This window comes from Pteropus medius, unplaced genomic scaffold (genome assembly GCF_902729225.1).
Source record: "Pteropus medius unplaced genomic scaffold, Ma_sr-lr_union100, whole genome shotgun sequence".
In the NCBI taxonomy this organism is placed as follows: domain Eukaryota; kingdom Metazoa; phylum Chordata; class Mammalia; order Chiroptera; family Pteropodidae; genus Pteropus; species Pteropus medius.
The window spans coordinates 15,668,493-15,695,599 of record NW_024350319.1 but is presented as its reverse complement, the minus strand read 5'-3'; the positions used below and the strand labels follow the sequence as shown (position 1 = coordinate 15,695,599).

The following is a 27,107-nucleotide window of genomic DNA, read 5'->3' as shown; positions in this document are numbered from 1 at the left end:
GGTCTTGCCCCACTGAGAGCAGTGCATCATGCCTACAGGGGCTGCTCAGCTCTTTCTCACGGGGAAGCTCCCTCACGCAGAAGCTTACCCCATCTGGATAAGTGGCCCACTTACACACTTTAATTTCTGTTCATTTTAAGCAGAGAGTTAAGGTGGAAGTCTTTTTTTGGAACTTCACAGTAAATAAGTTTGCTTCTGATACTCTGGCTTTCTATTTGCATGCACTGATCTTTTTATTTCATTTACCTACCAATCCACAGCTTCGCCTTCTTCATTTCTGCAAGATATTGTCGCCTCCGGGACCCCAAAGAGGCCAAGGAAAAGCAAAGCAAGCGTTGTTCTTTGAAGTCTTGCTGTCATTTTCTATGTTACCTTTATTTCATGCCACAGCAGGAAACTTTCCCCATAGATTGGTGGAGTCTGAGTTTCAAGTCTCTCTCAGGCTATGCCGGCTCTGACATTTGATTCCATTTTCCTCTGCTGTTCGGGGTTCAGGCATTTTCAGAATGGGATCAATCCCGTGCGATCCTGTGATTCTGTCACAACACGTCAGCGTGACTCTGATGCCTTTGTGCTGAATTGTTGACTGGTTTGCAAAGTCATCAAAAAGTTCTAGAGAGAAAAAAGTGATATACGGTTAACCCTTTGGAGTTAATATTATGTAGTATGAAGTTCAGTAGACGAGAATTTCTTGTTGGTAAGTAGATGTTGAATTAAATATATTTCACGTATTTTTCCTCATGATTGTCTTTCCATGATTGAGAGCAAATGCCTTTGATTCACACATTAAACAGAAATGATAAAGCCTTATGGCTTAGTAATAATTGGGATCTATCACTTGTAACAGTCTTTATCTTAAGGAAAGAGTCCCTAAAGGATACTGCAAAAGGTTGCTTCAAAATAAGAGTAAATTCAGTTGTATTTTACTAAAGATGTTTACATATCCTCTCCACCTCCTAGTTTTAGTCACTTAACATGGTGCTTTACTTTAAAGAGGTCTTGATGTCCAGTTGGCTGTGATGAAATCAGGTAAACATATTGACCGCTCACTCTTCAGGTTAAATAAAATGTTACAAACATCAGTTTTGCTGAAACTATCCTTTCTCATTCTTGAAACTGAATCTGAATTGAAAGACCAAGAGAAAATGGCCCATTACCATAACGACTATAAAAAGGTGAGGCCATTCTTTTTTTAGAGGAGGGGAGGGATAGATAGGCATATGAAAAGAATTTAAGTGCATGATGCTTTTGAATCAATTATTAAAGATGCTGTTATAATGAATAGAAGTTTACTTCATGCCCAGAAATCATGGCTCTGATCCGTCCCTGTAATTATGGATTCAGGTCAGAGTCACATAGGAATTCAGACCAGACTGGACCCTTGCAAATCTTATCAATATTATGGGTAAGCTGGAATTGTTCAGGATTCTCAGGGTTCACAGGAAAGGGAGGGCCTGAGGTTCTGTTTCTCTTAGGACAGAATTTTGTGAGGGATGTCTGTCCACACTTTCCTGTGGTACCTATGGAAAGGGCTGAATTCTGGGCCTCAGCCCAAACCTGCTAAATCAGAATCCTTCCAATTGGGCTCAGGAATCTACGTTTTTTACAAGGGTTTTGATGATGCTGGTGCATCCTAAACTTTGAGACTCACTGCCTTGAGGCCAATCTACCAAACTAGTAAACCAGGAAACATTTTTCTGGCTGTTTCTCTATGGGTATTGTTTTGTTTTATATGTTTTTACTGCATTCAGAAAAAAGGATTTCAGAAACCCCAAACTTTTCATCAATTTAAAAATTTTCATAGCATGAAGTTTACTTTTCTAAGTGAAATAAAATTAATTTTATTTATCATGTGATGCCTTTTGGTATTATAATGGTTATAGCTGAGTGCACCAGGCTTAGGATTCATTGATACATTTAGAGAATATAGGCACCTTGTTTTCAATTATGTAGGCTAAACAACATTTGTTGAATAAGATACAAAATAATTTTCGTTTTCTTCCCATTACATGCTTAGCACAGTGCCTGGCAAATAGCAAATGATCCACAAATGTTTGCTAAGATTATTTTTTCTACAACCTGAGCCCTTCCTGTGGTTGGACTGGCGGACATCTGTATTAAGATGGATTTTGCTAAATCCAATTTTATTTCAAGGTCTGGAAAAACACTGTTAGCTTACTCTCTTTCAGATATCACTTTCAATAAGCTTGCTAATCTCCCATTGTTGTTGACATAATCGTGCTGATTGTCAGTCAGCAACCTTCCTTATGCAATTGCTAAGTGTTGAACCCTGTGCTGGACATTGAGGAGCTCCAGGGATTTCAACATTACCCTAAAGCTTAGATTCAAATGTGTCCTAGTTTTTACTAAAAGCAGCAAAGTAATGTTGTGGAAAGACACAGGTGAATTTGGTAAATAGAAAAAATGCAAACTGGGCAGAATGTTTTTCATAATATTACTCATTTTGAAGCCCAAACAGTAGAATATTGTGAAAATACCATCTCTGCCTCACAACACAATCACCTTTGAAAATAGTAGAAAATCCCTTTACTATAACTTTCCCAAGTATAGTGAACAAGGAAGCGTTATTCACTGGGTAATGGGCTTCTTATTTTACAGATGAAAATAAATTTGCTTTCATTCATTCAATCATTCTAGAAAATCTTGGTCTTGCTGTCTTGGAATTGCGCCCCTTTCACATTTGCCCTTTCACATCTTTCTAGTACATTTTATGTCTTTTTCATATATTCTACCTCCTGTGTGTCTTAATCCTTGATTAATCCTTAATCAATCCTTGATTCTTTATCTAGACCTGTCTTCCTGTTCTCTAAGTCTTTCTTGGCAAAATTAACTGAATCTGTGTCTCCAAATAACGAATTCTTTCTTCAGTTGCATTTAATCTGTTGTTTTTTTGTTAGTCATTCGTTAATGCATTTCTAGAAGTTCCACTTTTTCAAATTTACTTGGTCTCTTTTATGGTCCCTTGTTTCTTGCTCAAGACAAGGTATACCCTATCTCAAGAAGAAGATATGCTCAATCTTTTCTTTTACTTCTGTAAAAATATTAAGTATATGATTTTATATTTTGTGTTTGATAATTTCAATATCTGAAGTCTTTGCAGGTGACACTTTGCTATCTGTTGGTTCTACGGCTCTCTCTCATGATGCCTTCCTACCATGTGTACTTTTGATTTTGGCTGTGATTTCATGTCCCTTGAAGCTTTATCTGTGAGAAATTTTTGAGATCGAGATAAAGTCGAGCTTCCTCAGATCCTGGTCTATGCTGGCTTCAACAAAGTTCATATATCCTGTGAGAACTCCTGGTAGTCAGCCCATTGGCTTTATTTATTTTCAGTAGCCTTTTGTTTAATTTCCATACCATAAAATTTATCTAAGTTTGACTTTATTTTTGTTCAGACTTTGAAAAGACTGTTGATGTATGGAGTAAAATCACTTAGAATATGACAGGCTGAAGGAAAAACTTGATGTTCTTGTTGAGGAACGAAGGGGAAGGGACTTGAATTATTTTGATGAAAAGGTCTAAGACAAGCAAAATGACTTAAGTATTCATAAAATAAAGAATTGTTCACTAAAAATGTAGTTAAATAAAAACATGAGTAAAATAAGTAGAAAAAGGCTAGAAAAGATTATTTGGTTAATTCCTACTCATCATTCAGGTGGCTTTGTGAATGCCAGTCTTAAAGATTTCTTTCAATCAGGTGTCCCTGCAATATAGTTCCAGGGCTTACTGTAGTTTGTTTAATTAGAGTAATTATCACAATGTGTTCTAATTACTTGATTACTTTTCTGAGGCCTGTTTGAGAGAGCAGAGGTCAGTAAACTCCTATGAGCAAAATCTGGCCCACTGTTTCTACAAGTAAAGTTTGATTGGAACACAGCCACATCCATTAATTTATGTATTATTTGTAGCTACTTTATGCTATAATGGCAAAGCCGAGTAGTTGTAACAGAACATACAGCCTGCAACGCCTAAAATGCTAACTTTTTGATTCTGTACTGAAAAAGTTGGTTGTGGTATACAATCTCTATCAGGGCAGAACAGTGTCTACCTTGTTTGCTGTTGTATCTCTAGTATTTACCATAGTGCTTGTCACATAGAAGGAGCTAAATAAATATAGATGAATGCAGGGATAGAATTAAAAAATGGCTTCAGAGACTTCTATTTTGGGGTTATGCAGAATTTAGAAAGAATTAAATCTAATCAGAGAAATAAAAAGTGGTTTTGTAGGTAAAATCCCATTATAAAGAACTTTATTATATTATGTCAGGGAGGCAGCTGGAAATAGTAAAAATAATCAAGAAGACCTGGGTTCCTTGCCTGCCCCTGCCTCTCATTAGCCATGAGGTTTTGATTGAACTTTTAACATCATGAGCATTAGCATCTTCTTCTAAAGGTGGGATTCATCATCTGTTCCTTCATAGAGGGCTATCAGGATTCAATGAGATGCTGCGTGCATAGCCTCTGGCATATAACAGGACCTCATTAAATGCTGGTTTCTTCTCAACTTGTTTCCTTTTCTTCCACGATTTCTTACTTCTTTGTCCTTATAGGTGGACTAAAAACAGTCCTTTGGTTATATGGTTCTAATAACCACAAGTAAGTCTACATCACTTATCCAGATAAAAGTCAATGTCCAATTCAGTGGCCTGTTGTCAAAGGCACAAAAATTAATTTTCATCTCACCCCAAAAGACAATCACCTTTTGAATCACCCCTTACTCCACAATTTAAACATTCTTGCAATAAACACAATTCATCTGAGCTTAGAATTTCCCTGTAATTTAAAACAATGACGGAAGTGCTAGAAAAAGTGATGGTTTGGGCAGGGGGCATCTCTCAGTGTTGAGTAAGTTCTGCCTAGTATAATGTAAGTAGACTAAAACTGTTCAGTTTCAGCAGGGCTCTTTCTGCTACATTGTTCTGCCTATCAGCTCTGTAACTTCCGGCAGCTCACTGAATGTCTTTGAAACAGTTGATTTAAAAATAGGTAGTTTTTCCATGAAATCACAGGATTGTGCGAGGAATAGATAAGATAGTGCAGATCTTAATGGGCGAAAAATTTTTAAATGGTGTAGAAATAAGGTTTCTGCAATAGCATGGCCATTTCCTCTTTCTCTTGGGATCGGAATGCTGCTTTTCTCTTTCTAGTGAGTGGAGTGGCTGACTGTCAGGGGGATGTAGGGACTCTGATGTGGTGGGGAAGAAAGAGAATGTCATTTGAGGGCATATGGGCTGGGTTCTCCTCCTGCCTCTGTCATCTAGTAACTAGGTGACCTTGGCAGGTTACCTAACCCTAGTCTCTTCCTTTGAAAAGCTTGAATAATATACCTACCTCACAGGGTTTTTGTAAAGTATTAGAGGAATTATATGCAGATTTCCTGATGCATATCAAAGCCTCTGCAAATGGTTGCTGCTATTTTTATTTTCAAGATTATACATTAGGAAAAGGATCTTTTAGCATATGCATTCCAGCAAAATTTTCTTCTAACTGCATTTTTAGAGGTCTTCATCAATTCTTTGTTGTGGAGTTTCCTGCCCCCAATCCTAGAGGTTCCTGGGGGCCTTGTTCTAGTTTCCTACTCTAGAGCTATTGGTGCTGTGAAGAGGCTGGCAAGAAAATTAGCATTTCTCCTGGCATTTAGTGATGACTCTTCCTTTGTAACAGGTAGAAGTATGAAAATAACTGAGCACCTGTAAATGGATTAACTAAGAAAGGGGTCACCCTTTCTTTCTATCATATTATGCATGTTAATTGTTATACTGTTCTTGAAACATTTGCTTGACAAATCCCTTTAGAGTCACACTTTGAACATCGCTTAGGCCCATTCCCCTTCAATAGCAAAAATAAGCCACTTTACAGCCTAAAACAACATGACATTTTATACTAGATATCAATATTTTCCCATCTGACATTTAGTAGATCCTAGGCAACCAAAAAAATACCAGCTGCCTCTAAGGTTATTATTCATCATTATTGTTCTTATCATTACATATTGTTAAAATCCACCAAAGTGATAGTAATATTGTTCATTTGAGTGCTCCTTTTTAAATATTATTAGTTCAACATTTTTCTCTCAAGTCTTTTTGCTCACAAATGTGCAAGAAAATAGCCAGGCAAGGAAGAAAACTGGAAGAATTTCTCCAGCACATCCCAAAGACCGAGGGAGAGGCTCTCTCCACACATAGTTCTTACATTTATAATGGCACACTGTGACTGAATTGATATTTACACTTGTGTGATGAGTCCTAAATAGCTAGCACTTTTGTATTTCTCTCTGTTATAGAGGGTAGAGATGATGCTTACAGAAGCTCTTCTAAGACTTGAGAGAAAAATTCTAGTTATTTTTAAATTTTAAATTTATAAAAGGTTTTCCTATCTTTTCTATTATTTTTCTGCCTCAAGTTCACCCAATGGGTCTTGTACAAAGTTAACAGACTCCAGGCTAAGAATCCGTAGACCCGAAGTGACAACCTACATCACTATCAGTATGACCTGGAAATAAGAGAATGCTCACCGTCTCATTGCAGAAGTGAAACTTTGTAAGATTCATTTAAAATCTCTGAGAGTTCTCTCCAACATTACCTGTGGACACATAACAATTCTCCATCCCTTTATATTTTAAGATGTATCTAAGGATTTTTTTTTTCTTGTGTAGAGCCAGGTAAAGATTTACTCCAGTTGATGTTTTGTCCAGAGTATTAGTCTGAGAAATCGAATGTTCTTTGGTTACTGCATCCTCAAGCCATACAGCATGGAGATGGACAACAAAAGTCTGAAGGCAGAATGTGGCCTCATCAGAGCAGCAGTCTTTGACTTTAGCCACCCTAACTCTGAATTGGTGCGCAGTCTGAGTATTTTTCTCTAACAGTAACTAGAAGGACATTTTGATTCAAAATTTTACATACGATTATTATTTATCAGTGATAATTATAGCTAACATTTATCCAACACTCACTATTTGCCACTTTTCTAAGTGCTTTATGTTTTTTCTTGTGTAATCCTCACAGCAATCCTGAGAGATGGGCACTACTGTTATTCCCATTTTATAGATAGATAAATTTGCCTCCATTTTCGGAGCGAATAGGGGGCAGAATAAAGATTTACACCTGGCCTGACTGACTCCAGAGCCCAGAGCTCATTCTCTCAGCCCTCTGCCCACCCTCTGGATGAGAGCGCTCTTCGTATTTTACTGTACTGTTATCTTGGACATGGATCTCCGCACCGTACTGTGCATGATACACAATAGCATTCTGCCACCTTATTGGGATTTCTCTGACTACCGAAATGAGGGAAGCCCTATTGACAAGAACGACTTCAGTTGTGGTCCGGACCATTATCTGTTTTGTCAAGTCCTGCTGAGAGACTCTTAAGTGTTCCACACTGTTCCTGTTCCATTCTGTTCCAGCCTCAGATGGTTATGTCCTTTTTATTCTGACTCATTGCTCAGTAAACTTGATTACTCAAGATTTGTTCCGGTGCCAAGGCCTAGTCAGGAGCTTGCTAAAGAGCACTGATGGCTCTCGCGTGTGTCACACCTGAACTCCTTGGTGACTGTGCTGTGCTGGAGCACTCTGTCTTTGTAGCAATGTGAATACTTTGTCCTGCATCACTGACTCTATCTACACTCGATTCTGACCTTAGTGGGCCTTTGTTCTCTGGCCAACTGTGCCTGTGATCTCCAGGCTACGGCGATCAGAGGAAAGAAGGCACCTCCTCGCTTTCCCAGGAAGAGAAACTGCCTGATTGGGGTGTAACTTCAAGCAGCTCTTCCTATATTGAAATCTTTTGGGTATTTTCATTAACTCTTTTGTGTCATTACACAAGATGTGGAGGTGGTGGTGCATTCCTTCACGACACATTTATTAAGCACCTATTTATGTTCCAGGCACTGTGCTGCGCATGTTACAACTAAGGTAAAAATTGTTCCCACTTTCATAGTTTACCATTTCTAAACAAATCAGACACATAATGAGGCAATTCCAATACAATTTGATAAAGATTCTAATGGGCAATAACAGTATTTTGAGAGCACATAGAAGGGGCACCTACCCCGGACCAGAAGTGGCAGCTGAGATCTGAAGGATGACTAGAAAAAGTTAGGCAGATGAAGGGGTTGGTAGTTGGGTAGTGACTAAGAAGGAGAGTGTTCAAGAAAGAAGAGATGGCCAATTCAAAGGCCTATGGGTAGAGAAGCATGCAGAGCCTGAACAACCACAATTAGCTCAGTTCAGCTTAAGCAGTTTGAAATAGGTTGTGGCAATATATGCAGCTGGAGAGTTGAGCAGGGGTGGGGATAGAGGAGGTGGATATCATTTAATCTTTGTATATATCACATAGGGAGCACTCACTTTCACAGACCTACTGTACCTTGAGTGTTTAATGGCAGGGGATGGGACTGAGGAATAAAATTTGTTGAGTTCTGCTGAGTACTGGGGATGATGGGTGATCTCAGAAACCTTTGGTCCTGGATCCTAGCCCATACCATCCAAGGCCCCCCCAGCCAGTCAAGTGCTTCACTTCTTCAGGTAGACTCTCTTGTTGCTCAAGATACATCAGTCTTCCTCTTGCTGCTGTCATTAGTGCTCTCCACTCCCAAAACTAGTGCCTTTACTCTAGGTGCCTCCGCTATTTCTGCTGCTGCGTCCATAGCTAGGCCTGACGTGGCCACTATTGCTAGAGTTGGCCTGCACCGCTAGGTACTAAGAACTGAGCCAGGCCTTTCACACTCACCAGCAACCCTACAGGAAGGGATGGTATCTCCATCTGTAAAAATGGGGAAACTGAGGCTCAGAAACATCAAATTATTTGTTGCAAGCCATGAAGCTATAAGTAGTAGCAAGGTAGAATTCGGGCCTGGTCTGATTCCAAAGTCATTCTAGCCACACAACAGTGCCTCCTTCCCTGTCACTATTACATTCTTATTAGGATCCCTTAAGTCTGCTCTTTCATTTTCTTATTGACTCTTTTCTTGAAGAAGAGTCCCCCAAAGATTAGGTCAGATACTTTTGAGGGGCCTTTCCACGAGTTGTCCCTTAAATGTGTCCCTCCCACAGAGGAAGGACCAAATTCAGACACCACAAGTCTTTAGGATATGTTCACTGACCAACAAGAGCATGCCCTACCAAGCTCTATCCCCAAGATTTAAGACTGCCTTCCATCCCTCACTTTGATTAAGAACATAAAAATAATTTCTGATGTTGGCTAGTATCTTAGAATTTCTCCCAGAGTATCTGGTGATTTTTCACGCAAACAGATTTGTAGGTAGCCCTTGGCATATCTGAGTATGTCGCCTATGTGTGATTAGCAGGTGAGTTTCTTTCTTTGTACCTGTCCCCAGACTCTCAATGAGAGTTGTTTCTGATTTACTTAAATTTTTGTCTCCTTATTTCATTACCATTTTAATGTTCAATATCGATACTAAACAAAATAAGTTTTCTGTCTCTTTGCTCCCTCCTTCCTCCTCTTTCAAACACCAGTAAAGCCCGAGGCCAAGTCTTGTGGATCCTAGAATAGAGATAGACACATTTGCTAATGAGAGCTCCAACTTCAGACAAGGGTACTAAGGAATCAATCACTAGGTGTTTATTGTCTCTTTGCTAAAAACAGCTCTCTCTGCAGTCAGATGGCCCTGATTCTGCACTTCTGAAGGTAATCTGGACTCTGTCACTAATTACTCTTCCTCTTGGCAGTAAATAGAAGAAATTTTCAAATTGTTTTTATTGATCACAAGGCATTTTATCCTGAATATCACTCTCCATAAAAAAGGGGATGTAATTATTTCCAGTTAACATAGTCAAAAAATTTTATACAAGAAAGGCAGTTTACATAGTGGTTAAGAGTACACAATTCAAGGTCAACAGACCTGAATGTGAATCCTTGGTTCAGTTTGCTACTAGCTATGTGGAATAGAGCAAGTTGCTTAAACTCATTGAACCTCAGTTTCTCCCTCTGTAAAATGGGAATAATATTAGTTCGCTGTTATAAGTATAAATTAACAGGAATTAATAAAACAGTACTTTGGCCCACAAGGTACAGTTATTATTATTACTTATTATTATCAAGAAAGCCACTTACCTGTCTGTCTGCAGGGTGATCTGATATAGTTTTATATGTTACTTGTGGTTCCCTTTTCTCCATACGAGTTCTCATTCTTTTTCAAAAGCAGGACCTCATCTTGCTTTTATGAATACTCTAATTCTCACTTTGTATGACTGTGTTTTCATTGCAGAATGATGAGGTGGAGTTTGTCCGAACTGGCTATGGGAAGGATATGGTAAAAGTTCTCCATATTCAGCGAGATGGAAAATATCACACCATTAAAGAGGTGGCAACTTCGGTGCAACTTACTCTGAGCTCCAAAAAAGATTATCTGATTGGAGATAATTCAGACATCATCCCTACAGACACCATCAAGAACACAGTTCATGTCTTGGCAAAGTTGAAAGGAGTACGTGTCATTCTTCTTAGATGCCGTCTATTGCTTTTCTATAACATGAGGATATTACTTGCTTATTTCAAGTTACCTTTGCTTTTTTAACCCAATTTTTACATTTAAGCCATTTAAAAATTTTCCTTTTCTATTATAAAATTCTTCAACTCTTTACATCTTTTAGGTAGAGAACCGTACTCAGCAGCTTCACATGTTCTCTCTTGATTAGGATCATTGACAAATCAAGGCCCTGAGAGTATTCCAGAATAGAATTTTATACATTTTTGTCATGTATTTCTTTGAATTTTATTGTTTATTTTTTTTCTTTTAGAATGGCGTGCATTTATAGGAGAAAGTACCATTTCTCTTCTTGGTGTAACTATAGAAGAAAATCTCGAGTGTGAGATACCTTTTGAAATTTATTTGTCCAACTTTTAATGCCTTCCTAATTTTCCCAACTCCGTGACCACTTAGTATCCATATGTGGTGGTAACTATACTTTTCGAAAGGGCCTTGAAACTGACAGAATCTGATATTTTAGTATTTGAACTTTGGATTTCTTTAAGTTTGACTGAAGATGTGATGGATCACAAGCAGATTTCTGGACAATTCAAGTTCATTTTGTTAAATCTAGGGCTTAGGCCATTTGATCACGTCACCACTTCTAAAGGGGGTTTGAGGGACTCGGAGAAAAAGTGAAGAGATTAGGAAGTACAAATTGGTATTTACAAAATAGTTGCAAGGATATAAAGTACAGCATAGGGAATATAGTCAATAATATTGTAATCACTGTGTGTAGTGCCAGATGGGTACTAGACTAATCAGGGAGATCACTTCATAAATTCTATAAATGTCTAACCACTATGCTCTGCATCCTAAATTAATATAAAATAATATTGAGTGTTAATTATAGTAAAAAAATAAATAATAAATAAAATTAATGTACAGCAAAAAAGTAAAAAAAAATTAAAATTCATTTAAAAGTGTAAAATGATAAGAAATATAGACTGGAAAGAGTCTTTTTCATGCTTTTGCATAAAATCCACACCCATAATGCATGAAATGAACAAACTAATTGAAATATAAATTCTGTAAGGCCTATCTCCACAATAAACTTTTCTCTTGCTAATCAGAATGGCCCAGCAGGCACAAAAGGGGCTATGGAAAAAGGCATCGCTCTGCTAAAAAAATAAATTGAAAATAGGCTAAAGAAGAGAGCTGGGTAACGCAGATTTTTACATTTTCTGTACTGTGTGAGAGGTGCAGAAAAGTGAAGGAATGGATCTGGATATTAAAAACAATTTAAATTCATTCATTATAGATAGAATGACCAAGTAATTTTTTATCCAAACCAGGACAAATTTTTCTTATTTTTTAAATTGAGGTATAATTAACATACAATATCATATTAGTTTCAGAGGTACAACATAATGATTTGGAAAATGATCAACACAATAAGTCCAGTTAACATCCGTCATCATACATAGTTATGGATTTATTTTCTCGTATTTGTAACTTTTAAGATTTCCTTTCTTATCCAGTTTCAAATGTGTAAATATAGTATTATTAACTATAGTCACCATGCTCTACATTACATCCCCATGACTTATTTATTTTATAACTGGAAGTTTGTACCTTTTGACTCCCTTTACCCATTTTGCCCACCCCTCACCCCTCGTCTCTGGCAACCAACTATCTGTTCTCTATGTCTATGAGCTTGGTTTTATTTGTTTTCTTTTTGTTTTAGATTCTACGTATAAGTGAGATCACATAACATTTGTCTTTCTTCCTTTGACTCATTTCACTTAGCATAGGGCCCTCAAGTTCCATCCATGTTGTCAGAAATCTTTTAATGGCTGAATAATATTTCATTGTGTGTACACACACACACACACACACACACACACACACACACCACATTTTCTTTATCTATTAATCTGTCAATGGACACTTATGTTGTTTCCATATCTTGGTTACTATAATAATGCTGCAATGAACATGGGGGTACATATATCTTTTTGAGTTAGGGTTTTCATTTCCCGAACCAGGACACTTTTGAGAGTGAAATAAGATGCTATTAATAATTATTTTAGGACAACAGGTATAAAATGTCTCATAAATGTCAAAACTGTCCTGGGGAAACCTGTACAAATAGTCCATCTTAATTATAGGCAAAGCCATAAATAATCAGTAGACTGTGCTAGGACCATAAAACTCTATGTAAAGATAAAAAAGGAAGAATTTGTGTATAAGTAGAGAGCTGCTTTATGGGGATGAAGGGCTGGGGATGGTCAATAGAAGGCTTGTTTGCAAGGCAAGGAAGCTGAAGTGGCCCTTCACTAAATTATTTCCTTCAGAAACTGGGAGTTCTATTTGCCATCGTCATAAAGAGACTAGAGTGTTTTGGACTACAGTGTCGTACTGTAGTTGGTATAGGTGATGATTGAGTTCACTGGTGAAGCGCAGCTGAATGTTAAGTTACTTTTTGCTCATCCACTAGTTGACACATTCTCTCCTGAAAAACAGGTTTCAAAAATGGAATAGTCTCACTTGGTAATGTTGATCTATTATTAACTACACTTGGGAGCCCTTGTGAAAAAGGAAATAACGATCAATTAATTTCTCAAGATTTTTTCTAATTCTATGTTGCTCTGATTCTAAAAAGCACTCGATCAAGAAAGAGAGCTCCATGGATATTTAAAAACTATTTTTAAATAGGGTAAGTATTTCTGATGACTAGCATTTTGTTTCTTTTTGCAGATCAAAAGCATAGAAACTTTTTCTATGAATATCTGTGAACATTTCCTTTCTTCTTTTAACCATGTCATCAGAGCTCAAGTCTACATGGAAGAAGTCCCTTGGAAGCGGTTTGAAAAGGTTACTTCACTTACTTGTGCTCTTGGTTTAATTAAAGAAGTTGGCTTTATGACAAATGCTGAAATTTTACTGGAAACAATGTTTTTTTTTTCTTCTTCTAATGTTCAGAAAGGAGCTAAGCATGTCCATGCATTTATTCATACTCCCACTGGAACACACTTCTGTGAAGTTGAACAGAAAAGGAGTGGTGAGAAACATTTTTCATGCTTTAATTCTGCTATAGCAATTTCAGATTTTTTTTCTAAACCACTCTGTTTACTAACACCAAGGAAAACTGTAGAGAATTTTAAAGCTTTTAAATCTGAGATGAGAATGAGCATTGTGACTTTGGATTATGTTTAAAAAACTACTTTTTATCTTAAGAGTATAAAAACGAAGTAATACCTTTTGCAATAAATACTGGAGTTGGGTGGGATAGATCATTTCTATTACTCAATTTTGAGGCAAGGGGAAAAAAAAGAAGGCCCAGGCTGGCAAAAACCCAAATCTCTGAATTTTCAGACCAGTGCTCTTTGTACCATACCATGCTTTAATTATAAAAACCTTTATAGGAACTATCTGCTGAACAATCAAGTTTCCCTGACATTTTATTTGCATGATAATAAAACCACTGATATTACTATAAAAATAAACCTCACTTAAAATAGCAATGGCCATTATATAATTCTTTTTATTTACCAAGAAATTTAAAAATTAACTGTAGAACAACATAATAACAATAACACCAGGCTTCAAAATAGCACATAGCACTTCTGCTGTAAAGAACCCAACCACACGGCTTCATCTAACTGTAAGGGCAGCCAGGAAATGTAGTCTAGCTGGGTACCCAGGAGGAAGAGAAAATAGATCTAGTGAACAGCTAGCAGTCTCTGCCACAAGAAGGTTAAGAAGTTTGCATTAAAAGAAGACTGATGAGAAACTACAGTTTGTCAAATAGGTCATTGGTGACTTCTGCAAGTGTATTTTAGCAGAGACCTGGAGGTAGGAGTGAAATGGCCAAGTACAGGGCTCTGCTGATCGTAATAAGAAAACAGGCTGCTCTCCACGCCCTCGCTCTTTCCAAGAATTTCCAGGAGCTATCATCAGCCTGAATTCTAGTCACCTGGCTACTTACTATAGCGTGGAGAAACTAGTCATCACAACCAGGCCAAAGCTTTTCCTTTCTCCAGAAAGCTACAAAGCTTCAGGGTATTGCGATTATTGTGGCAGTGTTCCCAGAGTTCCGGCTTGACTCATCTAGAATCCAGCACCCCTCTTATATCATGCAAGGCTGGCGGGGATCAGGGCAGGGGAAGAAGTGTCTGTTGCCTTATGGGTATGCGGTATGCATGTGCACACGTCTATAAGTATGTGTATCTCCCAGTGTTGTGTGTATGAAGATGACATTTGTACTCTGTATCTCTTTGGAGAGTAAGAATCTATGCTCTTTGGGTGGCAAAGTTTAATTTCTAATTTGCTTATTATCCAAGAGCTGAAACTATGAGGTGAATCAATGTACAATCATTGTCATAAGAAATGCCCTTGCATAGGCTTACCTGAAGAAAATAATTATTATCTTCACACACACACACACACGCACACACACACCACACAACCCACAGGGGAAGGCTGTTACAAATCTCTAAGTAGGGCTTTTGGTGGGGGCTGGCTAGGTTGGTGAGAATTCTGCCCCCTCAAACACATGCACTAAATCACACATTCAGCCATGCAACTCCCAAAAAGGACTTTTTCCAGCAGGATATGTAACTGGGTTTCTCCTAGTGGATTGGATTCAGTCATATCAATTGAGTGAACATTTATAGAAAGCCTACTGAATCTCAAATACTATTTTAAGCCCTGAGAATTGCTGTAAAACTCTCATTACCCTATTTCCCTAATGGATATTTTAAAGCTATACCTTTAAGTACTTTTACCTTTTTCAAAGTTTGCTAGTTCTGTTGGAGAATATGGAACAGACAGAAAAATTTGTTCACCCAAAGAAATGAAGACTGTTGTCATGTTTACCACTTCCTAAACTCAGAGAGGAGGACTAGGCTCTGAATTTGTGATGCAGGCTATTGGTTTAAGTGCTTGTATGGAGTTGGGTCTTTCAAACTTTTTCTCTCATGTGTCTCTGTGAACTACAAGCTTAGCCAAGCCTTGAAGTCACTGGGATGGTTGAGTTGCTAATTTGAACTATATTGGCCCCCAAATCTCTTCACTGCTTAAATTACAACTCATAGTTCTTTAAGAATCAAATTTCTCTTAATTTGTCACTAATTATAAAAATTCATCTAACCATAGCTAAGTAAAGGGATGGAAAATGGAGATGAGATCTCAACTAAGAGATACTGTCTTGTGGTAGTGAAAAAAATCTTTTAAGATGGAGACTAGTTGGGTAAGAGGATGGTTTTAAGGAAGGAATGAAAAAATTGAAGTCTTGGAGGAGAGTAGATTTAAGAAATGTCAAGCTAAGTAGACAGTAGAAGTGAGATTGAGGAAGTGGGAGGCCCAGGACAGAGACGGCCACTGCCTTTTGTTGTCCTTGATATAAAAACTAATAGGCTCTTCTGTTCCTTCAAAAGAAGAGTTCTTGGCAAACCCAAGGTCTTTTAATATCATCCTGATTATCACCTAATTGTACAAAAGCCCAGTTAATTTCTTTCCTTCTGGATGATGTCACCTTGCCCTACCCAGAACTGCACAGAAGATTTCACTCTCCCTGAATGAGCTAAACGAACTCTCAAAGGCAAATGATATTTAATTTATCTTCACTTTTTCTAGCGCTTTATAAGTTTGAGGTTTTCTACTAGAATGATTTAATATAGTTTTAAAATATTCTCCGTTTAGCTATTTGTGTCCTTTTTGGAGGTGTTAAATGTGGAAGCAATTATCCTTTCCATGACGGAATTTTTTTTGGCTTAGTATAGCTTTGTGCTTTGTGACACCTGATGCGTAGGTAAGGAATTCGGCTTATTTTCTATTAATTTGCAATGAGTTTCTTTCCCTTAGAGAGCTAAAGGGTAGGATGTATGCTTCTCTGAGAGATAAACCACAATCTGTTAAGTGTGTAGGAGGACACTAAAAGCTAGAAAAGATTACGTTCTAGCAAAGTGAAATGTGAAAATCTTCTTTTGCATTATTCCATAAGCATGGCAGAAAGGAAAAAAAAAAGCTGATTAAGTGGTTTAATGGGAAGTAACCTAGAAAAGGACAGTCTTTTTGGTGGAATTACTTCTCGGTAGTCTAAACTGGAATATTTTTTAGAGTGCGTGAGGCATCATATTTTTAGTTGATGGGCTCATGAATTTGAAAGGCTCAGGTTCTTACCAGTGTTGAGAAAGCTGGGGCACTGCCAACAGAGAAGATAAAATAAGCTCTCTGATTTCATCCAGAGTGTCTAATGTGCGCCAAGGAAAAAAAAATTCACATTCAAATAGAAGAGGTCGTTTGTTGTTGTTTTTGTTTACAGAATGATGAGTGCACCAAAAGGAGATGGTTTGTGTTCTGTCCAAACTGTGGCAATGGTTAACTTTCTTAGGGAACATGAGACATTTTATTCTGCGTGAAAATGAGGCCAAAACACATTCAAAAATGCAACTACTTTCTCCATTTTCAGATGCTAGCAAAAAAGTAAATCATTTCAAATTTGCCTAGCAGGATTGACATTCCTGGAATATCAATAAATCTCATCCCAGGGCTGAAGGAGGTGGATAGGAATGGCACAGCAGAAGTTGTTTTCAGAACCCAATGAGCCTTTGTGAAACATGGGGAATATTTACAGGTGGTTGAAGTTCATAAGAAAAAATCAGTTAAGGCAAAATCATCATAAAAACTTTTATAGAGCATTTTTTATTGGGCAGCCATTCTACCAAGTCTTTCATGGTATTATCTTAGACAATTATCAACTCTAGGAAATAGGTATGATTATCATCTCCCTTTGACAGATGAGAAAATCAAGGTAGAGAGAGCTTAAGTAATTTTCTAAGGGGAATAACGCTCATAAACAGGGGAGGTGAGGCATGGAGAGTGCTGAGATTTGAACTCAGGGAATCTGAGTCTCAAGGTTGTGGACTCAATCGTTATGCAGCACTGCATCCAGGAATCCTTTTATGATTAAGACCATTGGAGGAGCCAAAGTCTTACTGGCTTACAGGGATGCTGGAGATCCAGGCCAGCTGTATAGGAAAAGATGAAATAGGTAAAGTTTGCTTTCGGTTCTCCTTCAGCTTCTCTTTTCCCTGCCCAAGGATTCCCACTATTTTTTCTATCCCCACTCCTGATTGCAAACTCATGTTTCATTTTTTATAGAATTTTTTTCCTAGAAGGGATTATTGTTGGAAATAGATTATGATATTAGTTTATAAAGTTTGGAGTTAGTCCTTTAAGGGGTCCTTGTATTTCAATAGGAAATTTTTAAGGAATAAAAAATTTTCAAGACACCTAGGAGCAATTTCTAAAAGTGATGTTTCATTTTCCATTTGAGACCAATGGAGATGGTATTTTTCAGACTAAGGCCACTATTTGAGGCCATCAAAGCACACTGGGAAATGGGAAGTGGCAACCTTCATATCTTCTGGAAAGGACTCTTATTATAAAGAAATGGGGAGAGAAAGTTAAAGGAAGAAGAAAGCATTGTGTGGATGGGGAGTGATCCAAAAAGGAGGAAGAAAAGCATGGGATCTCACAATGGGGTGCTGAATTCAAATTCCACTTCTGTCAGTTTCTAGCCATGTTTCTAGGCACTATGGGCAAATAATTAAAAGTCCCCTGTATAACAATACTTATGTAATAGAGTTGTTAGGATTAAGTAAGATAAAGTCTATAAAAGGCAGTAACTAAACACATGCTGATAGTCAGGACGTTCTTAGCTGGTGTTGTTGCCCTCCCCTTCTCCCCCTGCCCCATTGTGTATTAGAGTTGTGAATGAGGGTGATCAGGAGGGGAAATGGTAAAGACTGATGGAGAACTGTCTAGAAGAAAAAGAGACTAAAAACTGTGAGAAACTTATTTCTTTATTATTATTATTATTTACACCTACAGCACCTGGTCTTCCTAGGTGGTCTCCTACTCAAGTACTAACCAGGCCCGACTCTGCTTAGCCGAGATCAGACAGGATTGGGCATGTTCAGGGTGGCATGGCTGTAGACCATGGACCATGGCTCCACTGGGGTTCAAACCCAGGACCTTCTGCATGTAAAGCAGACATGCTAACCGCTACACTATGGAACCACATCCGAGATAGTTATTTCTTGAAGTGAATCGATCTTGTTGCACTTACTCATTCATTCAATAGATACTTATTGATAACTTCCGCAGTTCTCTTGGATTTGAGACTTAAATTCACTTAGATTATCTCCACCTTGCATTTAGAAATGCTGATTTATGCAGAACCATGTCTTCATACATCTAGAATCTGATAAATCCAGACAATTTACGAGAAACAGATATTATTTTAAATTTTACCACATTATCTTGGAACACTCTGGCCAGAATACCTTATTTAATCAGCATATATTTAATCTGCACATCTACCAATGACCACTGGCCATGGCTCTCTCAGGTAGGTGCACACACGTGGCTGAGAAAATATCAAAATATAGTTGTTGTTTACCTACATCTGAAACCCCAAATCTCCTGAGTTGACAGCAGCGCCTGAAGCCACATGAGTGATGTAAACCATTGGATTAGTAAGAGCTGCCCTGTGTTGTAACTGAGAATCATGAGTTTTCTTATTCATTAACTAAATCTTGTACGACATAGTGTTCCCTGGTATCTCTCGCCCTTAATCTATATACTAAGCAGGCCAGAGGGATAGATGTTTATCAGGACTAACTATAAGACTGAAAAGAGGCGGCCTTAGTCATTCTGCTATGGCCCTGTGCCACCGAAAGTGTGTGCTCAAGTGCCTCCTGAATATCCAGCCTCACCAGCCTGCACATACAAATAAGACTATGGTAATGTTAATTCCTGAATTCTCCTGGCCTTGTAGCTCTCTCGTTATAAAACTTTTGGGCCTCTCTGGCCAAACTCTCCCACCTTCTGACAGCCTGGAGAGCTATCTTACTTGTGCTCATGGAGAAGTTTGCACCCATTGGATACAACTGCTGCCTCACTGGCTCTGCTCAGTATTTGCTATGCCAGTTGTCACTGATCCTTGGGAATAATGGTGCTCTCTACAGAGCATTGTACCCTGGGGCTTCCCAGTGTGTCACCTGGTGCCACATTCCCTTCAGGCTTCACCAAACTGCTGGAGCTACAGTGTGTTCCACATTGAAAAAAGAAGAATTGTCCCCTCATTAGCTGTGTGCCCCACCTGTCACCTGGGCCATGAGCTGGAGCTGCCTGGCGCACAAGTAAACAGCTTATTCAGATTACACTTAACATCTCTCTACCTCCCCCAGGTCCTCATGAACCAACTTTGTCCCTTCTCTTTCAGCCAAAAAAACAAAACTTTTATGAGTATTCATTTAGGCAGATCTATGTCTTGTGTGTCACTGGCGTTATTTTCCCAGTCTCTATTCAGGTTTGGCCAGGCCCACACTGCTATCCATCCATTCGTGAAGTTGTCTGTTTTGCTGAGCTCATAACCACAAGGGAACTGAGGGTCTGGTGGTGATTGGAGCCACCAGCCAGTGTAGACAATCAACATGAGGACTACTTTCATAAAGGGAAGAAAAACTACTCTGTAAGATCTTATTAACTCATTTCAGCATGACTGTCTGTTGAATGAGATGGAGCTCAAAAAGTGGAAGGTATTTGGCCTAGGAGACAACACTGAATGTAGCTGAGAGGAAGGTATTCATTTCTGTGGGCTTCAACACAACATGGAGCTTTAGTCTCTGACCTTCAATTCTACCAGAGCAGGAAAGGGCAGACAGTTGTAGAATCCAGATAAAGGGAAAGGCACACCATCCTCATTGGTTGGACTTTGGAGGAGACACGGAGACAGAAAACATGGGCAGTGATGTAGTTCTCTGTACAAACAGTGTGTCATGTTTTAATGACCAGGATCCTCAAGGCTGGATATCAGTGAGAAGGCACTGTCTTGTTTATGAACTCAACCTTTTTACTTAAAACAGGATTTCCGGTCATTCATTCTGGAATCAAGGACCTCAAACTCTTGAAAACGACCCAATCTGGATTTGAAGGATTCATCAAGGACCAGTTTACCACCCTCCCCGAGGTGAAGGACCGATGTTTAGCCACCCAAGTGTACTGCAAGTGGCGCTACCACTGGTGCAGAGACATGGACTTTGAGGCTACCTGGTATGAGCATGTATGAGGGGCCTGGCATTGGAACAGGTGCTGTCTGTTCTTGTCTCTGGGGCATTGGAGTTCATGAAGTCTTCAATTTGAAAAAGGAACTTAGAGGCTATTCAATTCAACTTCCCAACTGTTCAAAATCCCTTCTGTTAATGACAGAAAGATGATGGTCTTCCTTTGACTTATTAAATCTGCACTTGAATCTCAGATGCTATTAGCAATAATGACTTTGAATGGATCACTTAATTTCTCTGACTCTCTGTTTTTAATTGATTAAATCAGTAGTTCTCAAACATTATCCTGTTATCAAAATCACAGGGAAGGTTTGTTAATATACAAGTTGCTGGGCTCACACCCCCAGAGGTTCTGATTCTGTAGGTCTGGGGTGGGGCCCAAGAACTTGTATTTCTAACAAACTCCTAGATAACGCTGATGCTGCTGGACCACAGGCCACAATGTAAGAACCTTAAATTATGAGGATAATGATATTTGGCTTTACTGCCTCATCATAGATGTAGAGAGGGCTAAACTTAATGTGACAACTTGTCTCAGTTTGCCAAGGACTTTCTTGATTTTAACACTGAAAGTCCTGTGTCTCAGGGAACCCCTTGGTCCCAGGCAAATCAGGACAGTTGGTCATCCTAGGCTAAACTCAAAATGAGATGATATTCACCAGTGCACTTTATAAATGATAAATACCTTAGCAACATAAAAGTATGATTGTTATTATAATATCTTTACAAGCCGTAATTAGGCCTCTGAACTCCTGGAGTTTACTTTTTGACCAGGTATTTCATTCTTTTGCTGAAGCTCTAATTGTTAGAAACTTCTGCTCTACGATGAGCTAGAATCTGCCCCACCCCCTGCCCCGAAGCTTCCTCCAATGAGTATAGCTTTGCTCTGCTCCTTTTACTATGTGATAGGTTGGGAAATGCTTTAAAAAAACCCTCACCTCAATCTTCTTTTTCCTTTTTTATCTCAAGTGTTCCCCCATGGGCAGCAGCTTGATGTATTTATGTCGAAAAGAGCACAAAATTTAGCATGCCAGAATCAGGGTGCTGGTTGGGCCACCCACTAAAGAGAGATACTTAGAATAGATCATTTAACTTGGAAGCTCAGATCCCTTATCTCTGAATTAGGGATAATAACAGTATCTGCCTTGGGTATATTGAGAGAATCCAATGAAGTAATCACATGAAAGATTTAGTGCAGAGCAAACCTCCCAAAACGTAACAATTCAAGGAACCAGCCAAACCAAACAGTAAGAAGTCAAGTGCTTGGGAGTCCTCTTCACAGGCTCTTCAAACACACAGTGAGGTTTACCTGTATTGTCCTCTGGGCCCTGGTGCCAAATTATAAAAATAGCCTAGTGACACTTAATATGTTTGTTGAATGGTGCGTGTATGTAATAAAATGGAAAGTGAGGGGTTTTTTTGGTTTCGTTTTTGTTTTGGTATTACAAGATATTAATCTCTTCCAAAATCAACAATAAAATTATTTTATGGGGACAGAAAGGTTACCACTTCTTAGCTTTATAATGCTTTCCTAGAGACCACCCTGAGTCTGCAATTCTCTTTTCTGTGTTTTAGGGACACTATTCGGGACATTGTCCTGGAAAAATTTGCTGGACCCTATGACAAAGGCGAGTACTCACCCTCTGTCCAGAAGACCCTCTATGACATCCAGGTGCTCTCCCTCAGCCAGGTTCCTGAGGTACGTTTTGTCACTTGCCATTCTGAGGACTGAGAGAACTTGTTGTGTCTCCTGTCAGCTCTGAGAAAGAGTTGAGAGTTAAAATAAGAAAGTGGAAGACACATGAAAAATGACATCTGTTGTTGTTCAAAAGCTTGTTATAGCAAGTGAGAAGAGAGCAAAAATGGAAAAATCTGTCCAACCTGAAAACACAGGCCACTGCTATAGTTATTTAGTTTTGTTGAAAATTCTTCGAGTCTTTTCAACTTGCCACAATTTAAACCTCATAGTCAAGACACTCAAATGCCTTGAAGAAAGGGAATTAGACCAATAGTCTATGTTTTAGGAGAGCCAGAGAATGAAAGATAGGTGCAGAAAGATTCTATCTATCCATCCATCCATCAATCCATCCATCCATTCATCTGTTTGATATTATCGAATGGTTATTATGTCTCTGTCAGAACATGAGGGATACAAAGATAAATTAGACATGTTCTCCACCCTTAAGAGCTCATTGTACAGTGGAAGAAAAAAATAAGTAAACTAACAATACAATAGAGAATAGAATATTTTGGAAATACAGAGGAAGGCATCTAATTCAGGTATAGGGTCAGCCAGGCTTTCTGGAGGGAGAGGTGCTTGAGCTGAGTCTTAAGGGACAAGTAGGGGCTATTTGGTTTCACAGTCAAAAGTGAGAGAGCAGAGTAGGTATGGAGACAGGAGGCAGCATGGAACAGTCATTTACAGCTGAGAGTCTGCCATGTGTGAAGCTTCAGCAGTGAAAAGTCTTTCCACATGTCTAGATATGAGGCAGGAACCAGATTAAGAGGGCCCTTGTAGGCTTATTAATAATCTGTACTTTATCCTGAAAGCGCTCAGGAGTCACTGTGGGGATTTCAGCAGGATATTGCACTACCAGATTTGCAGTCCAGAAATATCACTCTGAAAGAAGGGTGACAAATTAGAAGGATGATGGACCTCAGACAAGGATGGCTGTTGGGAGGCTGTTGCTGTAATATGGCAAAGAAAACTTGAACTAAGGCCATGATGGGACAGAGAGGGAGAGTACTACACTCAGACTTAGGCAAGAGGGACCCCTGCCATGGCCCAGACCACTACTTTGGAGGTCTGCTTCAGGCCTTCTGTTTATGCCTGTCTCCACTGGATGAAGAGTCGGTGGGGTCAAGGCAACAGACTTTTCAGGAGCCCATGTATCCCCTCTAGACCATTTTATGGATACTTGCACCCCAGAATTTCCTGCTCAAATAGCCCTGATACCAATTTCAGAACCAGAGCAGTTCTCTTCCCTACATTCATCCTCTGTAAAGCAGATCATGCTGTCTGTGTGCACCTTTAGGCCTGAGAGTGGGCAAAAAGTGAGATGTTTGCAAGAGGTATGGATGAGACTTGACATATACGTGGGGGTGTCCACTCACATGAGTGTGAGAAAGAAGATGGGATGGGCCAGAGACATGGCATGGCCCTCCAAAGAGTCAGAGAATTTTAAATTAGATCCTGGCCTTCTGGGTTGTTATGAAGGTGTATTTGCCAAGTTAGAATGATAGAACATATTTCACTTAAAAATTTTTAGCTCGATTTATAACTTTTAAATCTTTATACATCTGGTACGTGGGCCTCTAATTATTCTCTTACTCCAGGGCGTGCGAATGTTAGGGACAGGCCTGAAGAGGAGGGAGTGTAATGAGGAGGGATTCAGGAGGTTGGTTGACTGGCCAGCAGCTGGAGGCCTGTTAGATGCTGAAGAGGTCTCCCAGATTTCTGACCCAAGAAGCTCTTATTTTTCTGAGAAGTCATTTTCGTACGCGTTGAGGAAAAGAGTGGGCCCACCATCTACTAATAGGACCAGGAGGAGAGAGTAGTGTCAGGCAGTACAGGAACATTGGAGAGTGCCTCAGAGACAGGGGTGGAGCCTGCAGAACGGGCTAGTGGGTATGTGGAGGGAGGGAGGGAGAGAGATTCACAGTTGCCCAACATGATATATATTATTGTGCATTCCAGATAGAAGAAATGGAAATCAGCCTGCCAAACATTCACTACTTTAACATAGACATGTCGAAGATGGGACTGATCAACAAGGAAGAGGTAAGAACGTTAAAAATATTTAAAGCACATCTACCTTCCTTCCCCGTTCCCTTACCCCTCTTTATAAACTTAGGATGATACTATCACCGACCAAAACTATTAAGAGCAGGAGCTCTTGGTTTTGGAATATTTAAAGTTGCTACTTATTAGAGCCCTCTTAGGCTCTGGGCCTCTCGATACCTGAGGCTGGTATACCCTAGCAGCGGATGAATGATTACAGAGGAGCGTTGGAAGTCACAAACAGTAAAAGACAAAGCGAGAACAGAGTGTACCCAAGGAAACAGCTCTGAGATCCACTTCTCCGAACAGTGCCGCACAAGGTCACAGCTTCATTATTCTTTTATCATGAGGTGATGAGGAGAAAAAACAAGATTCTATCTTCGTTTCGTCCATCATCTCTAACTTTTGATTAAGTAGTCAATCCAGTAGCATACAATATACACAGAAAAGATGAAAGAGTATTTGCGTGTGTGTGTTGTGTGTGTGTTTCTACTTTCAATTACAGAAGGCCATATGAGGAAATTCAGTTTTTGAAAGGACACTTTGTCTTGGAAAAAGCGCTTACCCTGACTTAGTTTTCGCCATGGCAGAAGGCTAAACCAAGTCAGTGTGTCTGGCTACGTCAGGCTGTAAGCGGAGGTAGAGGTAGAAACAAAGGTCATGCTTTGTGCCTGCTATAGTTGCTTTAGAGCCCTAGGTTGCAGAGGACAATGACCTTGATCCCATGTGTTGTTCATTCACCTGGAAGGAGGGGCAGCACTGTTTACTTCAGAGGAAGGAAAGGATGTTAATTATCAGAATGCCATTAATTAGAATGTAAAGACTTTTAAAATGATTGCCTTCTAAAGGGCAGGAGAGAGACCTGAAAGTAATCCTGACTATGTCCACCAAAGGTGAAACAAACGCACCCCAAACACAAAAAGCCTTAGGCGTCATGACCAGAACAACCACCTCCCACCCCCAATCCTGGCAGAGAGAGAGAGGAGGGTCTCCTCAGGGCCCCTTAATGCCTCAGGCCTGTGCTGATTTCAACTCCTGTGGGCTGTGGGCTGAGGCCACGGTGTCCCTTGCTCTGAGAAGTCAGACTCAAAGCTCCCTTCTGGAGCCCAGCAGGGGACCCGAAGGCGGAAAGTCCTGCATTCCTTTTGGCCAGGGTTCTGCATAAAGACACCAGAGTCAGTGAACAAACTGTCCCCTGTCTGTGTCTGCACTTTAGGGATGGCTAGAGCTGCTCTCAGGCCCTCGCCCGGAAGATGTGTATAAAGTGAAGACAACATATGAGAAGAAGGGAGTCAGGACACACTGACAATAGCAGACAAGTGACAAATGAGAGAGTGGAAAGACAGAAGAACTCCAAGTATATAGCTGTCTGGAGCCATTTAGCAATGGGCTAACAGCCCTGTGGACCTCAAATGCTCCTAAGGGCACGGCCATATTATATAGCATCAGACAGTGATTGATGTTCAGTGTGAGTCATCAAAAAAAGTCCAAATTACGTTCACTACCCTCTATTTAAAAGGCAAGGATATGTAATGCATTTGAGAAACGTTTATATCCCAATGATTGAAATTTTTCTAAAGCTCTTTAATTTGACTCATTTCTTAACTATCACCAGAAAAATAAGGCATTGCCATGATTGAAGTAACCTGATTGTAGGGTATACACATTTTCCTGTTTAGCAAGTTGTTGTTTTTGTTGCTGATTTAATATTGATTCATAGACTAAAGGAGAGGTCTACTTTAATGTCTTTGAAGTTACAATGTGGTTTTTCTACAGGTCTTGCTACCAACAGACAATCCATATGGCAGAATTACAGGTACAGTCAAGAGGAAGCTGCTTTCGAAGCTGTGATATTGTAGCTACCAGTGGGAGTCCACTCTCAGCTGAAGAATTCCTTAAGCCACTTGTGATGCTGGAAATCATAGCATGCAACCATGTAAATTTTCAACCACCTATGATAATTTATAGTGTTCATGTTCCTCTTGTACTAAATAATTTGTCTACACTTAGCTCAGCAATGTGTTTTGTGATTAGTAATTATAAAATACCTTCTGGATACAGTTTATTTCACAAATGCTGAACGACAATCACAAGTCGATATTTCTTTTTTAATTGTCTTGTGCCTTCCAATCTTAGAGAAACTTTGAGATCAATTTACTAAGAAAATAACCATGAATTAATGGAAGTGTCATATCAATTAATTTGTGCACAAGTTGAAGAAGTACTCATTGTTTTCATTCTACTGGTGCTAAAACTGCTCTGGGTAGTGCAGAAAATGAAATGACAAAATGATATTTTGAAATATATCACCATTGTGACTTCAATTAGACTGAATATTTAAACTTTTAAGAATGCTCTAGCATATGTATCATTGGGAGTTTATTTCTACTGTAAAACTTTTTTAAAAATCTTAATGTGTTGCTTTTATGACATTTACAACCCTTAGAGAATATTTAGTACACATTGGAGCACTAAAAAAAAGTGTAAATTATTTTCTTAGAACAATGTATCACTTTGGCATGAAGAGTCACATTTAATAAATGCTAAGTCAATATACTGATAGATGAATATACATATGGAAAGAAGACCAAAGACCACATATGGAAATATCAACAGTGATGACTTCTGGATGCTGGGATTATGAGTGATTGTTATTTTGCCATGTGCTTTTCTGAATATTCCAAATACAAACATTTATTACCTATATAATCAGAGAAATAAATATAATCGATCATTTAAC

At 39.0% G+C, this 27,107-nt stretch overlaps 2 protein-coding genes across 2 annotated transcripts in view; one reads left to right on the top strand and one right to left on the bottom strand.

Annotated features, from left to right (window-relative positions):
• Nucleotides 1–13,481, bottom strand: part of DNASE2B (deoxyribonuclease 2 beta) — a 23,517-nt gene extending 10,036 nt beyond the window's left edge. Inside the window, exons 1-2 of the mRNA XM_039838696.1 lie at nt 13,342–13,481; nt 251–612 (exon numbers count right to left, since the gene is read on the bottom strand). Coding sequence (XP_039694630.1) covers nt 251–360 — 110 coding nt within the window. The 5' untranslated portion in view covers nt 361–612; nt 13,342–13,481. The remainder of the gene's footprint in view (nt 1–250; nt 613–13,341) is intronic.
• Nucleotides 1,084–27,107, top strand: LOC120583274 (uricase). Its single transcript, XM_039838697.1, has 8 exons — nt 1,084–1,175; nt 10,250–10,468; nt 13,211–13,327; nt 13,436–13,514; nt 20,389–20,575; nt 22,162–22,285; nt 24,284–24,367; nt 26,144–27,107. Exons 1-8 carry the CDS (start codon nt 1,146–1,148, stop codon nt 26,216–26,218), a joined length of 915 nt encoding a protein of 304 aa, XP_039694631.1. The 5' UTR covers nt 1,084–1,145; the 3' UTR covers nt 26,219–27,107.

Coding starts and splice junctions, on each gene's coding strand:
- LOC120583274 (XM_039838697.1), top strand. CDS start 1,146: ATGGCCCATTACCATAACGACTATAAAAAG. Junction 20,576..22,161: donor ATGGACTTTGAGGCTACCTG/GTATGAGCATGT, acceptor TCTGTGTTTTAG/GGACACTATTCGGGACATTG. Junction 24,368..26,143: donor GACTGATCAACAAGGAAGAG/GTAAGAACGTTA, acceptor GTTTTTCTACAG/GTCTTGCTACCAACAGACAA.